This window comes from Gambusia affinis, linkage group LG15 (assembly GCF_019740435.1).
Source record: "Gambusia affinis linkage group LG15, SWU_Gaff_1.0, whole genome shotgun sequence".
Lineage (NCBI taxonomy): Eukaryota > Metazoa > Chordata > Actinopteri > Cyprinodontiformes > Poeciliidae > Gambusia > Gambusia affinis.
The window spans coordinates 8,255,191-8,278,717 of record NC_057882.1 but is presented as its reverse complement, the minus strand read 5'-3'; the positions used below and the strand labels follow the sequence as shown (position 1 = coordinate 8,278,717).

General features: G+C 40.0%; 1 protein-coding gene across 6 annotated transcripts in view; it reads left to right on the top strand.

Moving 5' to 3' along the window:
- The window catches only part of arhgap32b (Rho GTPase activating protein 32b), a 91,705-nt gene that overhangs the window by 35,735 nt on the left and 32,443 nt on the right, over positions 1-23,527 (top strand). For 5 of the 6 annotated variants that reach the window (XM_044141038.1, XM_044141041.1, XM_044141040.1 and 2 more), the window contains 4 exons: positions 1,726-1,831; positions 5,891-5,985; positions 6,468-6,552; positions 22,323-22,409. In XM_044141038.1, the coding sequence (XP_043996973.1) occupies positions 1,726-1,831; positions 5,891-5,985; positions 6,468-6,552; positions 22,323-22,409 (373 nt within the window). Of the gene's footprint in view, positions 1-1,725; positions 1,832-5,890; positions 5,986-6,467; positions 6,553-17,982; positions 18,550-22,322; positions 22,410-23,527 lie in introns of those variants that run through there. The other variant, XM_044141042.1, reaches the window with a different exon arrangement.

Here is a 23,527-nt window from a genome sequence, read left to right as displayed (position 1 = left end):
GGGACTAAAACTTCTCACCATTTTAAATGTGTGATTTTGCTGGTCGCTTACTTGCATAGTGGGATAGTGGATCAGTTTGAACTAAAGAGAGACTCTTGAAGAAATCCCGTCACATTTTCCTCATGTTTGGCCTCAATGAATGTAGAAAGAGACGAGAAAAGGGGCATGGAAACGAGATTATTGAGCCTTGCTGTGAAACTATGTGCTGCAGGGGCTGAAGGAGCACTTCCTGTTTGCTGACATGCCTCTTCATCAGGGAATGTTGAATTGTGGGGCTGCAGTGCAGCTCTGAGCAGAGAGGCTGAGTAAGTTGTTGAAGCCGGTGGTCCTTAAAGCTTCTTGGTATTTTTGATGTTATTTTCTTTAAAGGGATACACAACTCCTTGAACATGTTGACCTAAAACTGTTGTGATTTTTCTATTAACTATTATATTAACACCTACAAAACGTCTGCATTGGGGCAAACTGCCTCAAAGTTTTCATGAACAACAGTGATCAGCTTGTGGCTTTCTGCTTACTATATTAGCAGGATCTAACGCCATTAGCAGGAATCCAAGCAGAACATATTTCTATGTAATGAATGAATGTTTAGTGAAAATTAACCATCTTTAAATCTTTGTAACAATATATTTGGGAAAATGTTTTGAACCCAATGCTTACAGTAAGTAGCTTGAGTTAGAAACTGGAGCTCTTTGCTCTCCTTTCCAGTTAGCATTTCCCAGCACAGCTTTTTCAGCCAACTCTCTCTCCTCTTCATCCGTTTTGTTTCCCCTTCTTATTTCTACATTGCCTTCGTTTTCAACATGGTGCGGTTTAAAGTGAAAGGGCTCATCTTTCAGTTTGCTAAAATAGCTCTAAGTTGCCTTAGCTAGCACCTCACATACTTCATCTACCCAGGATACTGCAGCGTACACATGGCAGTGACAGTGCCACAATATTTTATTTAAGTTTATAAAAACTAAACAGCCGACAGCCTTTTTACTGTGTTGTTTTTACATCTGAAGTAAATGTTTCTCACCTAAAGTCTATTGTTGCAACAAATCGTGGATCCCTTTAAAGGGATGACTCATTTACAGTTATATGATGGTGTTCTTTTTCTTACAGGGACAGGGAAAGTATAGATGGAAAATAGCCCAACCAGCTCCTACATGGCATGCAAGAAATGTGCATCTTAAAATTATTCCTCAACATACTTTTAGGGATTAAGTGCTGGAATTTCACATTTATATTAGACGGCTCAAAACAAAAAAGTCTTGAGCCGTTTTTAATATAAATTTATATTAAAAACGGCTCAAAACAAAAATGTTTTGAATATAAATGAATATATTAAAAAATGTATTCATTTTACAGTACTGAATGTTACATAAACGTAACATTCAGTACTGAATGTTACATTTATATTAAAAACAGCTCAATATAAACAAGTTACTGAATGTTACATTTATATTAAAAACAGCTCAATATAAACAGGTTACTGAATGTTACATTTATATTAAAAACAGCTCAATATAAACAAGTTAAATCAGACTGATGACAAATCACTAAAAGGGGGGAGAAATGAAACAGAAATTTTTAATTTTGTTTGGATTTTATCCCAAGTTTCAACATCGGAATGAAACGCAGACGTTTCATTTTTGCGACAAAGATACATTTATCAGTCTGCCTTTCCGCTCTGTGTTGTCCAGTATGTTTGACCATGCGTGGTACTGTGTGTGTTGGCTGCAGGAGCCTGAGGCCGGGACGTCAAATAGAGGATAATAACGTCGTGCCTGAACTCGCTCACATCCATCCCAGAGAGAGACCCGACTGGGAGGAGACCATCAGTGCCATGGTGAGACGCGCCGTCATTCTCTACATACTCTCCTCCTCAAATAGCTCTGTTAATCAGTCAGACATGCCTTACTTCATAAAACCAAGAAATAAAAAGTCATAAAACACATGTGAACATTGCAGTCCAAACATCATGTTTCAATGTTGAGCATGCACAACCTACTATTGGAAAGAAACCCAAGCTCAGTTCTAGATAATAAATAAAACTCTGTTTTTTCAGTGTTTTTAAAAATGCATCATGTCAACATAGATGTTCTCTAACAAACCCCCGAGGCTTCATAGAACAGCTGGATTTATTCTCAGGTTAAATGGCACACAGCTGGACTCTAATTACTTGTAAGGTGCCTGTAGTTGTTCTGGATTTTAATTTGGCGTGTCAGAATAAAGAGGGACAAATATGCTGCACATATGCGTGAACCACAAATCACGCCTCATTGAATTTGCACGTCATATTTATGCACTACTTTGCTTTGTCTGTCAAGTAAAATCTAAATTAATAGAAAATGGGGGAACGTTTCAGCAGTTTGGAAATGTTGGCGAGGTATTGTAGTCATTAGAAAGTAAATTATTTCAAACCCATTTTTTGATTCAGCTCAGTCCAGTTCATTGGGAATAGTTTTTCTTTGTGAAACCCAAAATAAATCTCTTCCATCATCTGGCAGTGTTTCCCGGTTCTGACTCTGGCTCCCTTGCCGTCCCTTTTCCTCGCTGCCTGTCATAACCTCCTCAGCATCTGTTTATAAAGCAGCAGGGCGATAAAGCAGTTTTAACTTCCACCCCTCTTTATCTCCGCTCCTGAAACAGCAGCGCCTCAGGTTTCTGATCAACTCGACTCTGAACCGCTTCAGACTCTCTGCCGTCTTCCTGCAGCCCAACTTCAACCCAACTCCGGTGCTGATTCCTTTCAGCACGCGGCATCATTCATTATTTCCTTTCCTCCCCTGGTTTTACTGCGGGCCTTGCATCTCGCATCTACAGCACAGTGAAAATGAGGCCGTCTCCATGGTAACACGCTGAGCCACCCGTGGTCGGCGCGTGGTAAGAGCTTTCTCGCAAGTGTTCACTTCGATCCGGCAACAGACAGAGAGACCGACACCAACCTCACCATGCTGATGAATATTGATCAGAGAGGCGGGGCTTTTAATTCTTCATGTTGGCTCGTCTCTGGTCAACATTTGAGAGCAGAACGGTTATGAGCTGGTTATGAGCTGGGTTGGCATAAAGTTATGGATGTCTCCAGTGGCTCCAGGAGTTGATATTAAGCAACTTGGTGTAACGCCCTGTTGCACCGGTGAGCAGAGACATGGAGCAAAATGCTCCCAAAGCCCAGTGGACTAATGGTGCAGAGCTTTACAGCGAACATGGCACAGGATGTGCTACTTTGATCCGAGCTCCCTGATGGAAGTAGAATCTGCAACTTTCAGGCAAGATGCTAATTTGAACTCTTACTACTTGTTTTTATCAAAGAGGGAGCAGTTCAAAACTCAAGACTGACACAGATGACTGATCAGGAACCCAAAACTAAATCATAATGACTCACTAGTGTATAGCTTAAAGGGGGAGTATTATGTCTTTTCCAGGCACATTAAACAATCAAGTACTATGTTAAGTTATTATAAAAATGCTATGCATCAAAGGCAATTTTAAAGAAATTTGACTACATCATTTAATGTCTTGAAATTGGGCCTCTGTTTCTTTAAAAACTCCTGGTCTTTCTGAAACTCGACCTTCAGGAAGTCATCACAATATCGCTCATTTTACCACTGTTTCCCTGAGAAGTGGCTCTTAAGAGCTCAGCAGACGCACAGTTCTACCAGTTGTTTGCTAATTGCTTCTTGCTAGTCTGAAGGAGCTGAGTGGGGGAGGAGGAGGGCGGGGTGCTCTGTGAGCTGGAGTTTAGAAGCTGCTGCTCCGAGGAGAATCTTTGTCTTGAAGGCGGCACTCAGTCCAACCAGGCGTTTTGCACAGCTGAATGGTTGCCACGGGAGATTAAAGGATTTCTCAAACATGACAACACTCCAGGTATATTTTTGATAAGATAATAACAGAACATGATGCTAAGCTCAAAAAAGTCAATTTTACACAATAGTGCACATTTAAGGTAAAAAAGCATGAGCTGATTAGCAAGATGGACAAAATTCTTAAATTAAATAAATCTATAAAATTACAGAAAAGTGAAGTAGTTGGAGAAACAGATAGAAAAGAAATGATACTGCATGTGTTGTTTCATCATGTCACTGAACTGCAGCAGTTACTGTATTAGATCTGATGGATGTAAAAATCAACACCAAGTCCATCTCGAATACATCGTCGTCACAATATCAGTGTGTGCAATATTCATATCGTTTGGATTACAATAATTGTAGGCCAATATATATAGATTATACTTTGATGAAATGGAAAATGTTGAAGATGTTCGTGGGCTTAGCTTATTGCTGAAGATTGTTTTGACCTTTTTAGGTCATTCTGATTACTGTTGCCGTGCCAGGCGCCAGGTGTTATTTTGTACCATCTAATATGGTCAAGAAAGAAATTAATAAGTGAATTGAGAAGAGGTTGTAGTTAAATGTTAAGGGAACTGCACAATTAACTCACCCCAGTTATCACCTTGAACAGACGTGAGAAACGCCATGAAGGAGGACGCCAGGACTGATTACTGAACAGCAGGCTGGGATAATTTACAACAATTGGTTTGTTTGACAAAAGTCTGACTGCACCGATGCCCATTGTCCTTAAAGGGACCTGGTTGTCCACTGAAGGACTTCAGTGTAATGTTATGTGTGGACGGAAAGACTAACTGCATGCTGAAAACCTATCGCTGCAGTGCTTAAAGCAGCCTGTTGGCTCTGTCAGCTTCATGCTGTGAAGACCTTGGGTAGAGGAGGTTCAGAAAGTTCCAGCTGACTTCATCTGCATACCACCTTCACTGTCATGCTGTCGGGTCACAAGCTGCTTACAAGAAACTTTCCTAAATAACAATCTCTGCTTTCTTAAGAGCTCACGTAACATCTAGGGCTCAATTTTCACTTTGTTTTTCAAAAACAAACCAAAAAAGAGAATTACTTCTTCTGCTTTTATTTGTATTTCCTGTAGTTTTATTTTTGTCTGGCAGTCGGCGACTAAAAATCAGTCCCTGTCATTTAAACGATAAAAATCTACTGATATTTCTTGACTATGTATTTACAACACAACGTTATGAGAATTTGCATAAATTGCACGGATTACACCCGATACAGCTAAGTGTTAATCTGATTGGGATGGAATAAAGTTATTTAGGTTGAATTGGGCAGAATATTAATATCATGCAGTAGTTGATGTGTTTCCTTTTTCTACATCATTCTTTCTGACTAGCCATGGTTTATGTATCTGCTTATTGGACTAATAAATTTGCTTCAGTGTCCTAATAGCTTGTTTTACATTTCAAATAGCAGGATGGCAGTATGAACAGGCAAAAGTTAAAAGACCAGTTAACATTTAATTAATTGAATTTCCCTTTGGGATCAATAAGAGATCCTAAAGAGGATAAAATAAATCTTTGATCTCGAGGAGTTTTATCCTGGTTGAATAAAAATTTAAGATGAATAAAGTAGATTTGAATGAACAACCAAAGCAAAGTCACTCTAAAACTTCAACGTTTTTTTTTTCTGGATGTGCTTCACTAAACACAGAAACAATACACCCTGCAAAAAAAAACAAACTTTGCTCTTCCTCAATCAGATGACATAACTGCTTATTCAAGCAGCTTTGACACAAGATCATGGGATATATTTCTGCAGAGTTTACAGAAGTAACTTCCACAGTATCTACGACTGACCTCTTGACCTTCTCTGTTAACTCATACATGTGGAGGTAGCTGGTGATCCGTACCAGCCGACTCCCTCACCAAATCATTGTTTCAATAATCTCATTTGATCTGAATCTGCAACTTGCACACAATTCACTAGAAAAGTGTTGACCGTTCCTCATAGCTGTAGTATGTCTGTACCAGATAAATGTTTATGCACACTTTTCGCTAATATTTGTGCTTCTGCTAGTTTGAAGATCTTATTTTCTTTTTCAGGCACGAAGTGCAGAAATTCCTGAGCTAAGGGCGGAGCCCCTCATGCGCTCCAGCAGCAGCAGTACGGCCAGCATGAAGGTCAAAAATGTCAAGAAGTGAGTAATCACACACCCACACACACACGGGTTATATATTTTTCTGGATGCGTGCTCCATTATATCTTTGTCCACCATCTGGAAAGAGCTAATTTCTTACATTGCTTTTTCACAATAAGTTAAAAGTAAAGCTCATTTCTGTAAAAGAACCAGTGTTTTAATTTGAGCTTTTTAAAACATCTCAAAGAAAAGTTGAGTTCCACCAAGCTGTTTAAAGATAAAGTCAAATCATCTTTGGACATTATAGCTTGGAAAACTCTAAATTTCTTCCAGAGATTTCTGCCAGTTTAAAGTTGAAAAAATGGCTACTGTGTTTAAGTGACAGTAAATTTTGTCATCAACAGAGAGATGTAGAGCTGCATCAGTCACACTGACTTATAAAAGAACTAGTGCCCCTGGTACAGAGGCTTGAAGAACACCTCATCCCTTGTTGCTAAGGCCGCTCTGTATCTAAACAATCCGTATTTCTGTTGTGTTTCCAGACTTTCCTTCACCAAGGGACACTTCCCAAAACTGGCCGAATGTGCTCACTTCCACTATGAAAATGTTGATTTTGGAACAATCCAGGTACAGTCCTGACTCTTTCACTGGAATTTCTTCACCATGCTTGTTACTCTTCTGATTGCATACATCCTTACTGATGAATAGTGGGTGTGACTCATGCCGGTTCTGTTTCGGTTTCTAGATTGTTGAGCGTTTCCATCTGCTTTTTCATCTCAGATTCATTTGCTTCCCAAATCGGAAGTGACTCAAAAGGGTTTAAGTGTTTCTTATAACCTGGACATGAATGATATTGTATCTGGTGGCATCTGCTTTGTTCCTGGCCTTGGTTCTTCCAACAAATACTTTCATCTGTTTAGTTTAGATCATTCTTCAGCTTTTAATGTTTCCTTGTGTATTATGGGCTATTATCCCTTTTTATTTTCTGTCATATTTAGTGCAGTAAGAGGACATCCGTGGTGCATTCGCTGTATGTAAAATAGGGCAGAATAGAATAACATCCGTCGTCGACTAATTCCATGTTAACATTCAGGGGGTAAAAAAGGAACGGCTTAGTCTTTTAAAATTAGCTGTTGTTCTCCAGCCTTAACAAAATTCATCCTGGGATTGTTTCTTTTTCCAGCTCTGACGGAGAAAGCAAAAAAAAAAAAAAACAGTGGAAATTGAGAGCATGTCCTATTTCTCTGTCCCATTGCCGCTCGTCTCACTATGAAAGTGTTTTCTTTTTCTCCGAATCTATCAGCCATATACAGACTGATCACACCACTGAGATTCGTACCGTTTCCTGCTGTATTGCCATTACTTTAATGAGCCAGTAGGGGTCAGCAGTGGGCTAGATTAATTGCAGTAAAGCAGGAGAGGAAAGTGGCTGCAGATTATTCATTGCTGTGTCTCCTAACTTCACACATAGAGAAGATGTGTTCCTGTTAGTGTCCCAGCTGTGGCTGCTGGCTGCTGATTGGTCGCCTTCGCACACCTCAGTGCAAAACTGCTGTCATGTATCTGTTCGCCTTTGCTTTACCACGTTGTCATTTTGCCTCCCTGGTGAGCAAATGGAAGCTCGAGTCTGTAAAAAGAGATTAAACACTCTGTCACGTCGGTTAATTTGTGTTTTATATTTAATGTTTCTACAGCCAAGCACATTAGACTGGTTAAATGCCTGATAACTGTGTGGTTTTTTTTTTTTTTGGAGTGATGACATGACATGAACAGCTCAACTCCTCTGCTGGATAAAAACGTGGCTTCACCACTTCACGCAGTGGTGAAGTTTGATTTTCAGGGTTCAGTTTCTCCCGCTAGCCGTCAAAGCTGAACGACTAAAAGAAAATAAGTCTTCAGAAAAGGCCAGAGTGGACTTTGGACATACTTTTCAGCTGTAAAATCCACATCAGTATTTTTACTCTGAGTCAAGACTTTCGGACGTGATGTGAGATCTGTCCTGGACGGCATTTAGACTTTACCTCAGCTTTGGGTTTTGGCCCCTTTATTGGAAGATTTTTTTTTAAATTATTATTATTATTTCTGTCTGAAAAAATAAGTAATCAGAAGAGCTATGAGTCAGAGCAATGCTTCCATGGAAAGTTCTTTTTACATTCAACTTAGAACTTTGTTTTGGTTGCAGTTAAAGTGGCTTCAAAAGTATTAAACTTTTCCACATTTGGTTTCAGGTTAAAATCAAAACCATTAATGTTGTTCATATTTTAGTACAAAAACTGTGGAAGGAACAAGACAGTCGGGGTGAAGCACTTAATCAAATTTACTAAATTAGTAATTACTGGAGTATACAGTATATATATATATATATATATATATATATATATATATATATATATATATATATATATATATATATATATATATAGCATTTAAGATAAAAAAAGATTTGTCTGTAAATATGTTCTACTCAGGGAACAGTTTTAACTTTGTTAGTTCAAATTGTGTAAAAAAACACCTTAAGTACCTTTTGTTTTCCGATTATTAATTGGCTAATGCAAAAATGTATCTACAGATGATATTTACCTCTTTTAACATATTTCTAATATTGTATAAAAAGGCTTAAATGGTTACATGAAAAATCTTCAATATGTTCCAATTTGTTTCTCCAATTAATCAATTAGTCATCTGAATAATTGATGGATTGTGTGTTGCAGATTTTTCAAAATCCAAATCTGAGGAAATCTGAGGTTTAATCAGATTAAACAGAGTTTAATCCCCTTGAATCGATACGCGGTGAAACCTCCTCCTACTGCAGTTCCAGCTGCTGGTCTTGTTTTCTTGTTTCTGAAGTACATGATGATTGCATGTAGCTTATAATACTGTTCTGTCATAAAATCCCAATATAATAGAAAACGCCTGTGGTTGCAACATGAGCTAATGTGGAAAGGTTCAGAGTTGTGAATGCTTTTGCAAATTTTTCTTGTATTACTAAATGCTAAGCAGTGTAGCATTTTGTGGTATTCCCTCCTTGCCTGATCTACTGCTTTCATCTTTGCGCTGTCTTTTTTTATTTTTTATTATATATTTTATTCTTCCTGTCGTGTAATCTTTTCTCCTGCTGCAGCCGTAATTGTGAGATCTTGAACTGATTGGAGCCGGTTTTCTCCAGTGTAATTTTTGCGTTTACCTGCAGGTGCACTCCTGGAGTAAATTGCATACTGCAGTGCTGTCATCTTGGCAGGGCCCGCTCCCAGTGTGGCCCCCTTATTGAGTTGCAAACATGTTATTTCACATGTGGTTGGAGGTAAAGTGCACTCTCACTGCACTCAAATGCTTATAGACCGACAGTACATTGATGCTGCAGCTTATTCTAGCAGCATGTCAGAGACCTAGTTAAAGTCTCCTAGCTTCTTTCTGAAAATACATTGAGCCCATTTATTTTCAAAATATTCTTTCATGGAGCATCTTTGAAGAATCCTTCTTTAGAAATGTGGATGGAACGCTAATATTAGTTAACGTTCAATCCAAATTGAACGTCTGTTCTGCTACGTCATGTTTAGGATCGAGACGCTATTTTCGATTTACTGATAGGCTAACTCCATTTAGCTTGACTAAAACACAGCAACAGTCTTTTCCAGCGTCCTATCAGATCCATTTTTATCCCAAGAGCAGTACCTTTGTGCTGCTTCTCTTAACAAGCAACTCTGTGTTGCATGTGCGTCAGATTCACGGGCATACCACACAGGTTCAGGCTGGAACATTTGGATGTAAACAATAATAAAGGAGATTAATTGCGTTAACATTTTTCATGCTGTAATATCTAAATCGTTTATTACTGCAAAATTTACGTGTTTAGCGGGAACACTAACTACAACAGTAGTTTTCTCACTGGAAATTTTAATCTTCTTTAAGGATCTAAGAATATTATTCATAAATGTGTCCTTTAGAGCAGTGGTCCCCAACCACCGGGCCGCGGACCGGTACCGGTCCGTGGACCAATTGGTACCGGGCCGCGCAAGAAATAATTAAATATGTCCGTTCTATGTATTGAGTATGGAGGTGCTTTTATTTTGAAAATCGTACACCGGATGCCGAGGTTTGAGTCATGCGCCAGCTCACAACGCGCGCACCCCCCCGTTCGATCTTCACAACGCACGCACGAACACACACCCCCCCCCCCCCCCCCCCCCCTCCGTCCGCAGGAAATTTACGAAGGCTTGGCCCGGTCCGCTGTACTAAAAAGGTTGGAGACCACTGCTTTAGAGGAATCCCTGTAGGAATCCCTGTAGGAATCCCTGCTCTTGTTTCTTTGACCTGGAGCAGTGACAGCACTCTGGCTAATCTCCTCAGCTTCCTGTCACTCTTCCAGGCCTGAGACTGCATTAAACTTGCTGTTAGACCTCCTCACAATAACTTTATTGACTTCAGTAATATCTCTCTGTGCCAGTCGGCTTTGCTCTTCCACGCAGCAAATCTGCATGCGGACATTTTCCCTGTCCTGTTGCCAGCGGCACACAGGGCTCAGAGCTTTCAAACATTTTATTACTAATGGACTCTACCATGTTAACTGGTCCTGTCATCCACTGTTTGCTCTGCCAAGCCAGTCTGTAGTTCTAACTTGTCCACAAATGAGAATATTGGGAGAATTTAGCTTTGCATCCTCATTTTTATAAGGTCCTTGGAGAAGAAACATGAACTACCTTACATTCACATTTTCTGAAATGAAATCAGTTCTGATCATTTGCAGTCCAACCCATCAGTCTTTTTTCAGCCAATTCCAATTTTCTTAAGAGCCACAACATTAACAACAAATTTGGTTAAAATTGCTTTTAACTCCATAACTGAAGTTAACTGCAAATAAAGGATAGGGTAAGTTCCCTGATGGAGCTAAATCCTGTTTAAATTATATAGAAAATAAAGCAGATAAAAAACTTTCCCCATTTATTCATTGATGCATATGTACCGATTTTTTTAATCATTATTTATGGGCTTTGTTGAGTCGATGTATTTACAGAGTCTGATGGATTTATTGAACAGGGACTTAAATGACTAGCTTATCAAGAGAAATTGGCCATCACTCACTGATATCCAATCAACTGTTGGATCACGAGTAAATGGCATTGAACAGGTCTGCCGAAAAATAAAGAACTATTTATGGTATTTTTATTCATTACCTATTGTAATAATTAACGTTTCACAACCGATCTTAAGAGGGACACTGTGCTGCCAGTGGCTGACTCTCTAAAAAAATGAACTAAGCTGTAAATAAAGACCCCGGTCATCAGTGGGAGATATTTTGACACTTATTTACATCCTCATGTGACTCCAAGAAAATAATTGGCTGAGATATTAAATCTTTAATATGCGAGAACAAAGGGGTTGGAGTGCGATCTGATAGAAAACAGTAATCATGACGGAGTTAACAGCTGTGATGGAGTTTCCCCTCATGTTGACCACAGTGCAGCAGTCAGAACGGGTGTCGGTCAGCCAGAGCAGCAGGTTGCGTGTATGGAAGCAGCCATCCATGTAGTGAAGATTGGCACCCACAGCCCCCCAACTCTCCTTTTAGTGTACAGATAATATGTCTTCTACCTTCTGATTTGTAACATAAAGTCCATTTTATACATCTTCAGCCATCATCTACATTTGTGGAAGACCCTCCCATAGTGGGACCCCATTATTTTATTGTTCATTATTTTTAATACCTCTTTATAGCGAACAGCTTTCAGCCTTCAGAAAAAGGGTCAAAAGTCAATAAAGAGAATCTGATTTTGTTACTCCAGATATCAATATCTGGAGTTATTGGTGAGATTTTGTCTCTTGAGAAGGTGAGAGCCTCGTTCTCATGTCAAACCCCGGGTCACATGTCCATCCAGAGGCCTGGGAGTGATGTAACTATTAGTCATTCTGTTGTTGGTGGGGGGGAAAACAAAAGCTTGGCCAGAGCTCGGTCTTTGTGCTTCGTGGTCATTGTTAAAAGGTTCTTAAAGGTCCACTGCGGACAAAGCAGCACGAAACCCAGTACTCATTAAGCACTGTTGTGGTCGATGAAAGCGGGCTCAGCGTTGATGTTTTTCAGTTTTTGACATTATCTGTTCTACGCTAACATCCGTTCCGGAGTTTTAGGAGTTTATTCCATGACACTGTTTAATCAATCAACAATAAGCACGACCTGCTCACACTGTTCTGTTTGCTCTGTCTTCTTGTAACGTTTGCAACCTGAGTAGACTGATTTATTACCACCAGCCCCGGTGGGAAAAGTGCTTAAATGTTGGAATGTTTTAACTGCTGAGCCGGCTGCTTGGAGGAACTGCACTTTAGGGGGCTGATAAGTCATCTGGAAGACCGCTACTCTGCTTTACCTGACTCATCAACATGATTTGTGGGTCAAGAAAATTTGTTTTTGTTTTTTTCATTGTGCTTTATCTGACACCACAGGATAATAATGGATGGTTGCCACCAGTGTGCTGAATGGCCTAAATTAGCAGGATGCACATATCGACTGTATACTCTTTGCACTTTGGTGGAAATCCATTTCAGTCCCACTTAGTTCCCTTTGCAATAAAGGTTAATCTGTTAGATTGTGCTCCAGCTATCCTGACGCAGAGCTGTGTATGCTCACCTCAGTAATCAGATTTATTTGGTGTCCCTGCTCCAAGCTATGATCTCACCCCGCTTTCAGCAACCTCGCTCTGTTTAGATTCCATTGCACTCCTGAGCCCTATACCCAATCCATTTTTATAGCTTAAGTAATGATTTTAGATATAGCCCCTTCACACTTCCTTCTGCAGCTCCCATTCACTGCAGCAAAGGCCTGCAGGCGGCCTGATTCTACCTCCGCCTGCTCTGCTCTGCTCTTCTGCAATCTGACAAACTGCCACTGTTATTCTCCGTACTGCAAACTGCCATCCACATGGCTTTAGACCAGGGGTGTCAAAAGCCAGTCCTCAAGGGCCGCTGTCCTGCAACTTTTAGATGTGCCTCTGCTGCACCACACCTGAAAAGAATAATTAGGTCATTAGCAAGGCTCTGGAGAACTGATCTACACAAGGAGGAGGTAATTAAGCCATTTCATTCAGTGTTTTTTACCTGTGGCACATCTAAAAGTTGCAGGACAGCGGCCCTTGAGGACTGGAGTTTGACACCCCTGCTTTAGACTCTAACCCCACGGTGTGTTCGCGAGTTATTTTCCATAGTAAATCTTTTCTATTTGACTTCTTCAACCCAAAGACAAACTTTTATTAAAAGAAAGTATGTTTGACATATTAATTAAATCAGTCAACATGTCGTAACAGTTTGCTGTAAGACAGTCTGTGACAAGATTGATTTTGTCTCTGAACTTCTACTGTTGTCTGAAGAAATGCACCGCTGCTGAGTCGTCCCAGTCGAAATCAACCAATCAGAGCCAGGAGGAGGGTCTTACCTCTCCCCATAATCTTCGTGTACTTGCTGCTAAATGTGCCAATGATGGAGAAGCAACTTACTGTTGCAGAAAAGCAGTTTATCTACTGTCATTGGTGGCCATGCTAACTCGCCTGAGCAATTTGACAAGCTGTGCTAGCTACTGGTCCCGCTGTCCGCTGTGTGTCTGTGTCCAGTAAGCTTTACATGTAGTGACTGTCAGACACTCCAGTAATTGTCTGTTGACCCGTTCCACTCAGAGAGCTGTGGATGGAGAGAAGCTGATATAAAAATGCCCTTAATTGTATTTTCTAGCCTTCCTGCCAAAAGGAGAGCTGACAACATATATTTTGTGTGTGAGGAGTTGCTGTAGACTTAACGGTTTTAAAACTCAGAGAGGATTATGGATTTGAGACTTTACACTGCTTTTAGCAGTTTAAATTAGCAGTGTTTGGTGTTATAAACCATAAGAAAAATTCATCTCCCTGTGAATCTATTTGAGACGAGATAGAACCTCTTCTTAACTGAGGTCTCTAAAAAGCTGCCAGTATTTCTAACCAGTCCTGAATCAAATTCCATAATTTTCCGGACTGCGTCGAAACCTTGTGCTAAGAAAAATGCATTACAAATCCCAACTTGCACTGTACTCTTAAAGGTTTCTTGGCAAGTCAATTCCAAATCAGTACAAACATTTGAGTGTTTTTTCTTGTATAAGTTTAGAAAATTAGATTTAGTTTCAAATGTGCATTCTTGTCCTTAGTTAAAACTGTTTATTTTGTAGCTTTTGTAGCATTAGCAGCTTGGGTACACTATATTAGGTTTCCTGGACATCATCAGAGCGCCTCCTGTCCAACCTGTCTTTTGTGTTGCGCAGCAGTGGGCTGAGTAAACTGGGTCATCACTGGATTATCATTTGATTTTCATAAGCAGACGTATAGTAGTGAGATTCAAAGCTGTGCCGGGGCAGCTGGGGTGAGCGAAATCTCAGCTAATGGGTAATGCACAGCTTGCGTTGGCCCGGCAGCGAGTGCTGTCACTATGCCTGTTTTCCACTGCACATGTTGGATTGCAGGGGGAGTTCTTGGGGTTTCAGAGACTGAAGTTCAGGCCAGCTGGGATGATTTGCTGGTGTAAATTTAAAAATAAATTTCAGAAATAATGTATGGCTCTTTTAAAATTCTTCTGGGGGAGATGAACAGTTTTCTTAGCATTCAGGCAGTTTACACAAACCGCTGTACATAGATGGATGAGCATACAGCGAAAGTAATGTCAGGATTGAGGCAGAAATGTAAAGTCTCTTGAGCTGCTGCCGTGGAGACAAGTTGGTGAGCGGTATGGTACGGTTAGGGTGGAGCTACTGGTGTCACACAATACAGTTTATTTATTGGAAGACAGTAAACCATCACTGCTTGAAGCAAAAACTAGATATACTACCGAGTCACTTTATCCTTGCTTTAGTATGATGCCACGTTAGGCGGTTCAGTTAAAACCCGCCTGCCCAATGAGAGTACAGCTGGCAGTGGAAAAGTTCTCCTGAATACACCGAGACCAATGCTGTGCCATGCATTTTAAACAAGTACAATATTGCTCACCGAACCTAATTCTCTATTAAACTCCAACACTTGATCACATGAGTTATGTGATCAACAACCAGAGGGTACTACAGGTGGAAAAGACGAAAAGGGTGTCAGGAAGTTGTTGGAGGATGTATGTTTTAATGACTTGTGTGAACAAAGATATTCATGTGTGATTTTAGTCATAATCACATCCAGCATTTAATGGAAACATTGCAATTTCAAAAATGTATTTATTTTTTTACAGTATTGGAATATCAAATCTTTGCACACATTTGTCATGAAAACGCAGCATTTGTCCTGCATTGGATTTAAAATTTATTTGGTTGTCGAATCTATTAATGTTTATCTTGATTAGTCGAATAATAAACTTTTGCGTTTTTGTCTTGTCTCAATGTTTCTCATTTTCCTATTGGCTTTTAAATCGCCATCTGCAGAGTGAACGGCAGAAAGTGTTCTTCAAGACTCAGGATCACAAACAGTACATATATCCATATTAGTATACAGTTATGGTGATGGAGAAGAGGAGCCTCTGACAGTTTTAACATAGAAACAGATTGTTTCTGAGAAATTAATTACACCTACAAGCTTAGATCCAAAAAATAGGAAACCAGTGGTGGGAATCGTTAGGCTCTTGGTGTGTTGGTTCAATTATGACTCAGAAGGTTAAGATGCGATTATAAATAAATTGTTGACACCTCCACCGTATGACTCAACATGCTCACTGAATATGTAAAGTTATGATGACATAAGAACTCGTGGGAATGGCTTTCCATGCAACCTATTTTAGAGCTGTTTCATTAACCTGTTACTTTGAGCTCTAGATTGGTTCTTTTGTAACGTAGCTCTGAGGTGAAATGTTGCATCTAGAGTTGGGATGCAGTAATATGACAATTTGGGCCATTATCGATATCCGGTATTAACATCGCTGCTTTGACTAACTGATATTTACCAATATTTTATATATATTTTACTAGCCTTTTGGACATCTTGAGAAGACTCCCCTTAATTCTGTCCCGTATCACTGCCACATGACATATACAAATACCACATGACTCACCTCCTTCATTACCCCTCCAGAAACAAAAAGCAATATGGGAATAAATATCGGTTGTCGATTTTGGTCCAGATTTATCATGTTTTACTATGACCAATATTGGCTGACACTCATGTTATATCGTGCATCCCTAATCTAAGGAGGGCCATACAAAAGCCCTGATTCTCAGCGACTTTTGGTGGCCATGGGTCCTTCAATGTAATTGCTGGCTGCACTTTGCAATCATCTTCACCTTTTCAGAGTTTGGTAGAATCTTTATCCTCTAGCTTTACGTGCTTCCAATTCAAGATGGCCGATAACATCAGGTGTTGTACTTCTACCTCTTGTTTGCCCATGTCTCCATCTTGATGAATTAGAAAGAGATTTTCTTCCCTCATCCTTGTATGAAGCCTTATACTTTTAATGATGTATTATCTTTTTAACTATAGATATGCAATTTTGAACACAGTGTGCCAATTCTGTTGGCTCTTTGGTCCCAGACATCAACTCTCAACTAGACTCATTGGGGCTAAACGGCAACATGAAAATAAATTTCAGCCCACTTTTATCTTGTTTTACTATAACTAATATTGACTGATACCACAGAGAACATGGGTATCGTTTTGTATCGCTTTGCCAAAACAAGCCAACATAAACTTCCTTCATTGGACTCCAAGGATGTATCTAACGATCCATTTAAGTAATCGTTTATTGTATCAATTACAGTCGATTAATCAAATCGGCCACTCAAGCCTCTTTTGTATTATACGTTAAAAGATAAAAATAGACCAACAATTCAGTTCCTTTTTAAAATAAGAACAGAAACAGTATGTGAGTTTGATCCCAGCTCTCCTTCCTGCGTCCAGTAGTTCATGTTGTCCACCAATCTGCAGGTGAATGCTCGTCATTTTGCCTCTTTGCCCTTTGTAGCTTGAGTTACTTTGTACTTTCATACCTGTCAAAACATGCTATCCTATGAACAATTAAAATTCCATATCAGCTCTGCAAAAGTAGTTTTAGTAATTAATTATGTTATCTATTATTCAGACAATTAATTGGATAAAAATATTGGCACATTCTTCAGAACCTGAGGCTTTTTTAAATACAATATTTGAAATACATTAAAAGATGCAAATAAACAAATCTGATTCCTTTTTTAGACAAGAACATAAACATTTATTGCTAATTGAAATGACAGCATTCCTTTAGTGAATGCTTCATCATTTGTAACAAAGGATGTGTGTGCAGCTAAATAAATACTTTGATCGTTGGGAAAAGCTCAGGTCTTAACGTCAATACAGGGTAGGGCTGATCTGTTGATTATATTTTTTATTAATATTTGGTTTGCCAAAGATCTGCTCGGAGTACATTCTTTCTTTAAGCAAATGGCTTTTTTTGAGTCTGTGTACTTCAGTTAATGATTAGTTGATTACTAAATCAGTTGACGATTATTTTGATATTCAGTTATTGCGATTAATCGTTTCAGCCTTATTGTGTTTGTGCCATTACTGCAAAGATTCAGGATGCAGGCTCAAATCCAACAATCTACTCCATATTACATCCAAGCAGGTCTTTGCTTACATTACATGCTCTGATATTATGATGCTGATTGTTCAGCTGCAGGTCTGCAGTTGCTCCTTGTGATCTTGTTTGTAATTAGTTGAGATGTTGGGTTGTGACCAGAGCAAAGGACTGCTGATGTCATATACTCTGTGGATGTTTGTTGCCATGGTTATTTTTTGCAGTAGCCTGCTCTCTTGGAGTCTGCAAAGGCAGCTGAAACTGAGGCTACGCAAAGTCTCAGTTATTAAAGAGGTAGTCCCTGGTCTGCACATGTGGAAGGACAGAAAGCACCCCCTCCCTCCATGTCCTCTGCTTCTTTTTGGAGTCTCTCTCTTTCTTTCCCTCCATGGTTCTTTGTCCTGCAAACCCACAAACCGGAGAAGGATTGAAGGGGGAGGAGTGGGAGGGGTTAGCCAGCATGTCAGAGACACGGGGGGGGAGAAAAGGCGAGTGAATTGCATGTGGCAGAGGGACACAGAAAGCAGACGGTCAGGTCAGCCGGGAACAAAACTAAACAAAAACGTCTTTTCTTTCTTTTCTTTTTCCTTTTTTTTCTTGATTACGTGTAACCTCTTCTTCACTGCTGAGCAGATTGGGTGTCAAACTTGTGCTGGGTGCGAGCCATCAGGGAGAGGACGCCAGCTAGAAGGTGAACGTTTAAAGAAAAAACATAAAAATGAGTATGGGGTATCACAATGGTTGGATGGAAAAGAGGGGAAAATAGAGTAGATGAAAGCTGTCCCACTGAGGAATCCAGCAAACCGCTCCACCGCCGGTCGCCCTCCAACTCCAGCTGCTGTTGATATCGTTGTCTCTGAATCGCACGCTAGGAGAGCCTGTGCTGTAACGGGAAAGAGGGCGCAGAGCTGACAGTTGGACCCTGCTGCGGGAAAACAAGGCTCCTTCATGGTCGTCCTGTCTGTAGAGAAAGACGCAGTGGGAATGGTGCTGGGGACAGGTGCTGGAGCGATAAGAGCGATCAAACCGAGTGTGAAAGTGTTGACTTTGAAGGGAATGAACACCCGCTAGGAGTGCAACCTGACTCGACCCGCAGTAAGTGTGGCAGATGTTTGTGTTTGTGGCTTTGCCCTTTGGTTCTTCATGCAGATTGTCGTCCTCCTGCAGAAAGTGGAGGAACTGCTTGGCTTTTTTTTTTTTTTTTTACTAAAAGTCACTCCTGAAAAATCCAAATTCTTTTCTTATTACACAAGTCTGATGCAATTCAGTGGCCTCTGTAAAATTGTGAGGTGGAGAAATATGGTGGCATTCTGCAGATCTTTGCTCAATAGAATAATAAACAAATATTTAGCTGTGTGTTGCTTTAAAACGACTTCATAAACACTTTCACTGGTCTGAGTTGTTCTTAATCACTTTCTAGAAATGTAAACATTGATGAAAAGATTTGAGGGTGCTGGGTATTTTCTCTCTGTTACCAGAGAATATCCTGTGAAAGCAATGAGGATGTGAAGTTTTTGTAAATCCAAAAAGGCTTGTGGTGATTTAATTCTGTTTCCAGATGTGCTACTTGAACTACAGGAGTCCACAGAGGCCATTGCTGAGATGAGCTGAGCTAGCAATTAGCCTTTCTAAATGTTTCTGAAAATGTATTAATATAGTCATTGGATATTCTAATTATCTCTGAACAGTTATTTTTGAAAACCACATTTTCTATCTTTTGCCATTTTTCTTGTGCTAATCATATTAGCATTCTATAACATAAGCCTCTCATTACTGGTATCCAGTGTTTGGAAACCTTTAACCTGCTGGTTCCCAGTTGATCCTTTGTCAAATAAATAACATTGAAATTATGTTGTTGTTTTTTTTTCCAACATTATTGTTTATACTAGACATCAAAAAAATCAGGTTTACCATTTCTGGTAACGTAGAGAGAAACAAAGATGAAAGGTTAGCATCTTTTGCTAGCAGTTGTCATGTTAACTTTAGTATGTCCCCAGAGACTGAAGACCTTAACTATAACTGTAAGATTGCCAAAAGACTCAGAACATTTCCAAACCCAGAGTTTTCTGAGACAGACTGATGTTGAAAGGTCTGAAGATAAAACATCAGCTTTGTGGCCTTGTCCTCTGCTAGCTTGCTAATCAAGTAGCAGCCTGAATGAAATGCCGACATGGCATATATAGTTTCCTCTTCAAAATCTGGGGTGCCTGTGCTTCCTCTGATAAAATGTCTGGTTGCTGGTGTCAGATTTCTTCTGAACAAGATTTAAGAACAGCCTCAGGTCTTTTTGTTGTAAGCCATTATTTACAGACGGCGGTGTTCCCTTTGTGAAAGCAGAGACGCTATAAAACATGGTTTTATTAATCTTTTAATACAAAAACCTGTTTCAGATCATCTTTTTATTATGTGATCCACACTTGCCTATGATTCTGTGTAAATAATGTGAACATTGAGTTGTAAAGTGTAACGCAGGACTGCAGAGGGAGGGATGTGGTAATGTGGCACAAATCAAAAGGAGGACCGCAGCTCAGAACCAAGGCCCTCGTATCAACCCTTCTAGTGTCCATCTGGTTGGAGAAATATGTTTAACAGCAGAATCTTGCTGAATGTAACCCATATCAACTTTGTCAAAACGTAGTTAAAACCCTGAATCCATTCAGACAGCCTGCCTGCATTGAGATCTGGACACATGCACTGTATGGGGTTTACACCTTATGGAAGATCCCCTAGTGGAGGAATGCTACTTTGTTAGCCGCTAACCTTGTCAATCTCTGCAGGTCAGCTTCATTCAATGTTCAGTTCATGTTTATAGTGGAAGCACTGTCTGAAAGGGGTTAAAGACGAAATAATTCTGGAACCTCCCTGCCAGCATTTCTGGACCCAATATCTTGTCCACAATGTTCACACTGAAGAATGATGGTTTTTGGCGACTTTCTTCTTTCTTCGTTCTTTCTTCACTGAGCGGAGAAAGATATTTTTTCGGCTTTTGGTTACCTAGCTAAAAACAACCAGCTTGACAAATAATTGTCATATAATGCCCATTATTTGCCACAGGACACAGCATAGGGTGTCAAAGAGGGTAACACAGAGGACCAACTTTAGGACTGGTACCGTGTTGGGTCTGTGGAGATCTTTACATGGGTGACAGTACAACGGGACCTCAAATATAGGCTATTGGTTGTCACTTTAGGTCTTTGATGCTCTTTTTATGCTTTTTAACTTTTATTTTCTGTATCTCGGTATGACGGTCTTGTATTTGTCCTTAGAATGGTCCAATAGCCTTCTCTTTATTCTCTTCTCTTTATTTCCATTCAAACCCAACATTAATTCTGATGAAATTAAGGAAAGATGTGGTCAACTCCTCTTAAATGTCTCCAACTATTGAGTCATTTCTGTTGTTGCTTCGCTATTTTCTCTGAAAGCAGGAAGACTTTCAGTCATGTATGTAAAACCGAGATAATTGGCTCATTGCTGTCATGCTATGTTGTCAGAAAGCAGAGAAACGACCACAGAAAGGACATTGTTGCTGTGTGAAGGCTCTATTCACTGTATATCTACCATAGACAACTGCGTCTGATTGAGGTTTGCTCAGATGGGAGCACAAACACACAGATGTCTTTTTCCTTCACTCGCTTTGGAACCCCTCCCGCTTCTACCCCCAACACACACAAACACAGATTCACACAGCGTTAATAGTAAACGGACTGCATTTAGTTGCAGCTCTTCCAGTCTTACTGGCCACTCAGTGCTTTCACACTACCAGTCACATGCAGTTGTTCACGCACACACACACTGACATGCAGAGGATCTGGGTCAGTTCAGCCCCTCACCAATATATGCTTTCATTTTAAGCATTCACATTTTTATCTATTTCATCCTCCTGTACTTCAAGCACTTTGTGTTGGTTTATTTCATCATGTAGTTTTCATATATGAATGGAGTTGTAATTTAGTCACAGAAATGCTCCAATTTCACCATTTTATTAAACTGTATTTTTTCTCAAAACTTTGTTTTAAACCCTATTTACATTCATTGTGAATGTGAGTATTTTTTAAAAAAATATATGACACCTTATGACGATACAGTTGCAGCTCAGTTTACTCAATTTAAATGATCAGTTTGGTAGATCATTGGAGTTGGTCTGAAACGTCCTGCACCATATGGCTTTAGGATGTTTTGTCTGGTGTGAAAGTACAAAATAATTCAAACTAGAAAGGGCAAAGAGGCAAAATGATGAGCATCCACCAGCAGATTGGTGGACAACATGACATTCAGTGTCCTGCCAATAAACTGCTGGACGCAGGATGGGTAAGTGGGATCAAACTCAGACTTGCTACTGACCACACAGTTACCCTTCAAAGTTTTCTTGTTTAGAAAAATTGTCTGAAATTTGCGCTTCACTCCCACATTACCAATTAGAATTGTTTAAAATATTATTTTGCCATTTCATACCCAACTCTTTTGGGCACAAAGTGGATCCATCTGGCGGTACGATCTGTTTCCAGCATATAAACTGGTTTTAAGATTTGGAGCCATTTTCTAGGATCCGCTACCCTGCAGTATGATAATTTGGTCATGTGACTCCAATAAACTGTTTCTACCAGCAGGAGACTCGTGACAGGTATTTTTATGTTTTGTCGTACCGATAAATCAACCCAGATTTTCTTAATTTGGGGAGATTAGCGTGGTTGAAATATTACAATATTACATGTTTACATTCATCGCTGCCATGGTTTTTAATGACTTGTAGTTTCAGGTCTGTTGGACATTGTGTGGCTCTAAACGAATCCAGTTCTTGTGATCTGAATCTTCACTGTTCAGATGGAGACGTGTAACGTTCCCACCTGTGTGCTTGTCTGACCTTTCAGCTGACCCTGGGAGATGAGCAGTGTGAAGTGACACGGAACAGTTACGAGTCCAAAGAGCTGGTGTACTTGGTTCATATCTACTGCCAGGTAAGACTGCAGACCTGACACCAGCTGCGCTTCCGTTGGATTGCACAATTTGACATTACGAATAAATCCTCGGTTTTTGATCAAATGTTTTGCGAAAACATTTTATAGGCAATCTGTGATGCGGTTTTACTTTGCAAAACCGCATCACACAAGTCGCATGATCAGCAACCGGATGTTGCCGCTGGTGCAAACCACAAAGAAGAAGTTGGAGGATTCTTTTTTTTTATGAACAAATTTATTAATGTGTGATTTTGATTGTGTTTCTTAAGTGGAAACACAAAAATTGTAGTAAACTAAGTAGTAATTTTGACAGCTGAATATTGGCCACATCCTACTAATTCACACATACGCTGCTGTTTATTCAGCTTCTGATCGTCATCACACTGTTGATGTATCATACGTCGTTCCTTATTTATTCAACTCCTTGCAGCCGTTGGAAAACCTTTAAATCTGCCCCAGTTTGATTTGGAAAAGAGGAAAAATCCTCCTGCATAAACGTGGCCTTGAGTCGAGCACTCTGAGCCCTCATTAGAGGAAGTAGCGCAGAGAGACGGGTCGAGTGCCACAAACCCAAAAAAGGAGGAGTAAGCAGGAGCGCTGTCTGAAAGTGGAGCAGAAAAGCCCACAGAGTCCTCCCTGTGGCGTCTCTCCCTGCCAACATTTTTAAAACGGCACCAGGATGAGTTGGTTGAGCTGCGTTCTGCAGCTCCAGTCCCACAAGTTATGGCTTCAATTCAAATAGATCCTTCTTTAGCAAATCAAAACAGAGGACATTTTCTACCTCGAGTTTGCCTCCACTGGGTCTTGGGGTTTTTTGACAGAATCAAACGGAACAAATCTCTGAAATCCTGGTTTTGTTTTGACTAGAAATAGGTTAAACTGAATGGAGGGGACTGGAGGAAGGCACTCTGGCTTTGCACTTGCTCTGAGCCACTGCTAACGTTCTTTATTTGTGAAGACAATTCCTGAATCCCAGTGCAAACGTCCACTGGAGAGCCTGAGCTGTTTGAAACCTCTGCAGCAGAAAAGGACTGAATGGTGACAACGGTGTGGACCTGTGGAGAGGCTGGGTTGTCTTCAGATCCTTCTGTGGCCAACCAGATCCTCCAGTCTAGATG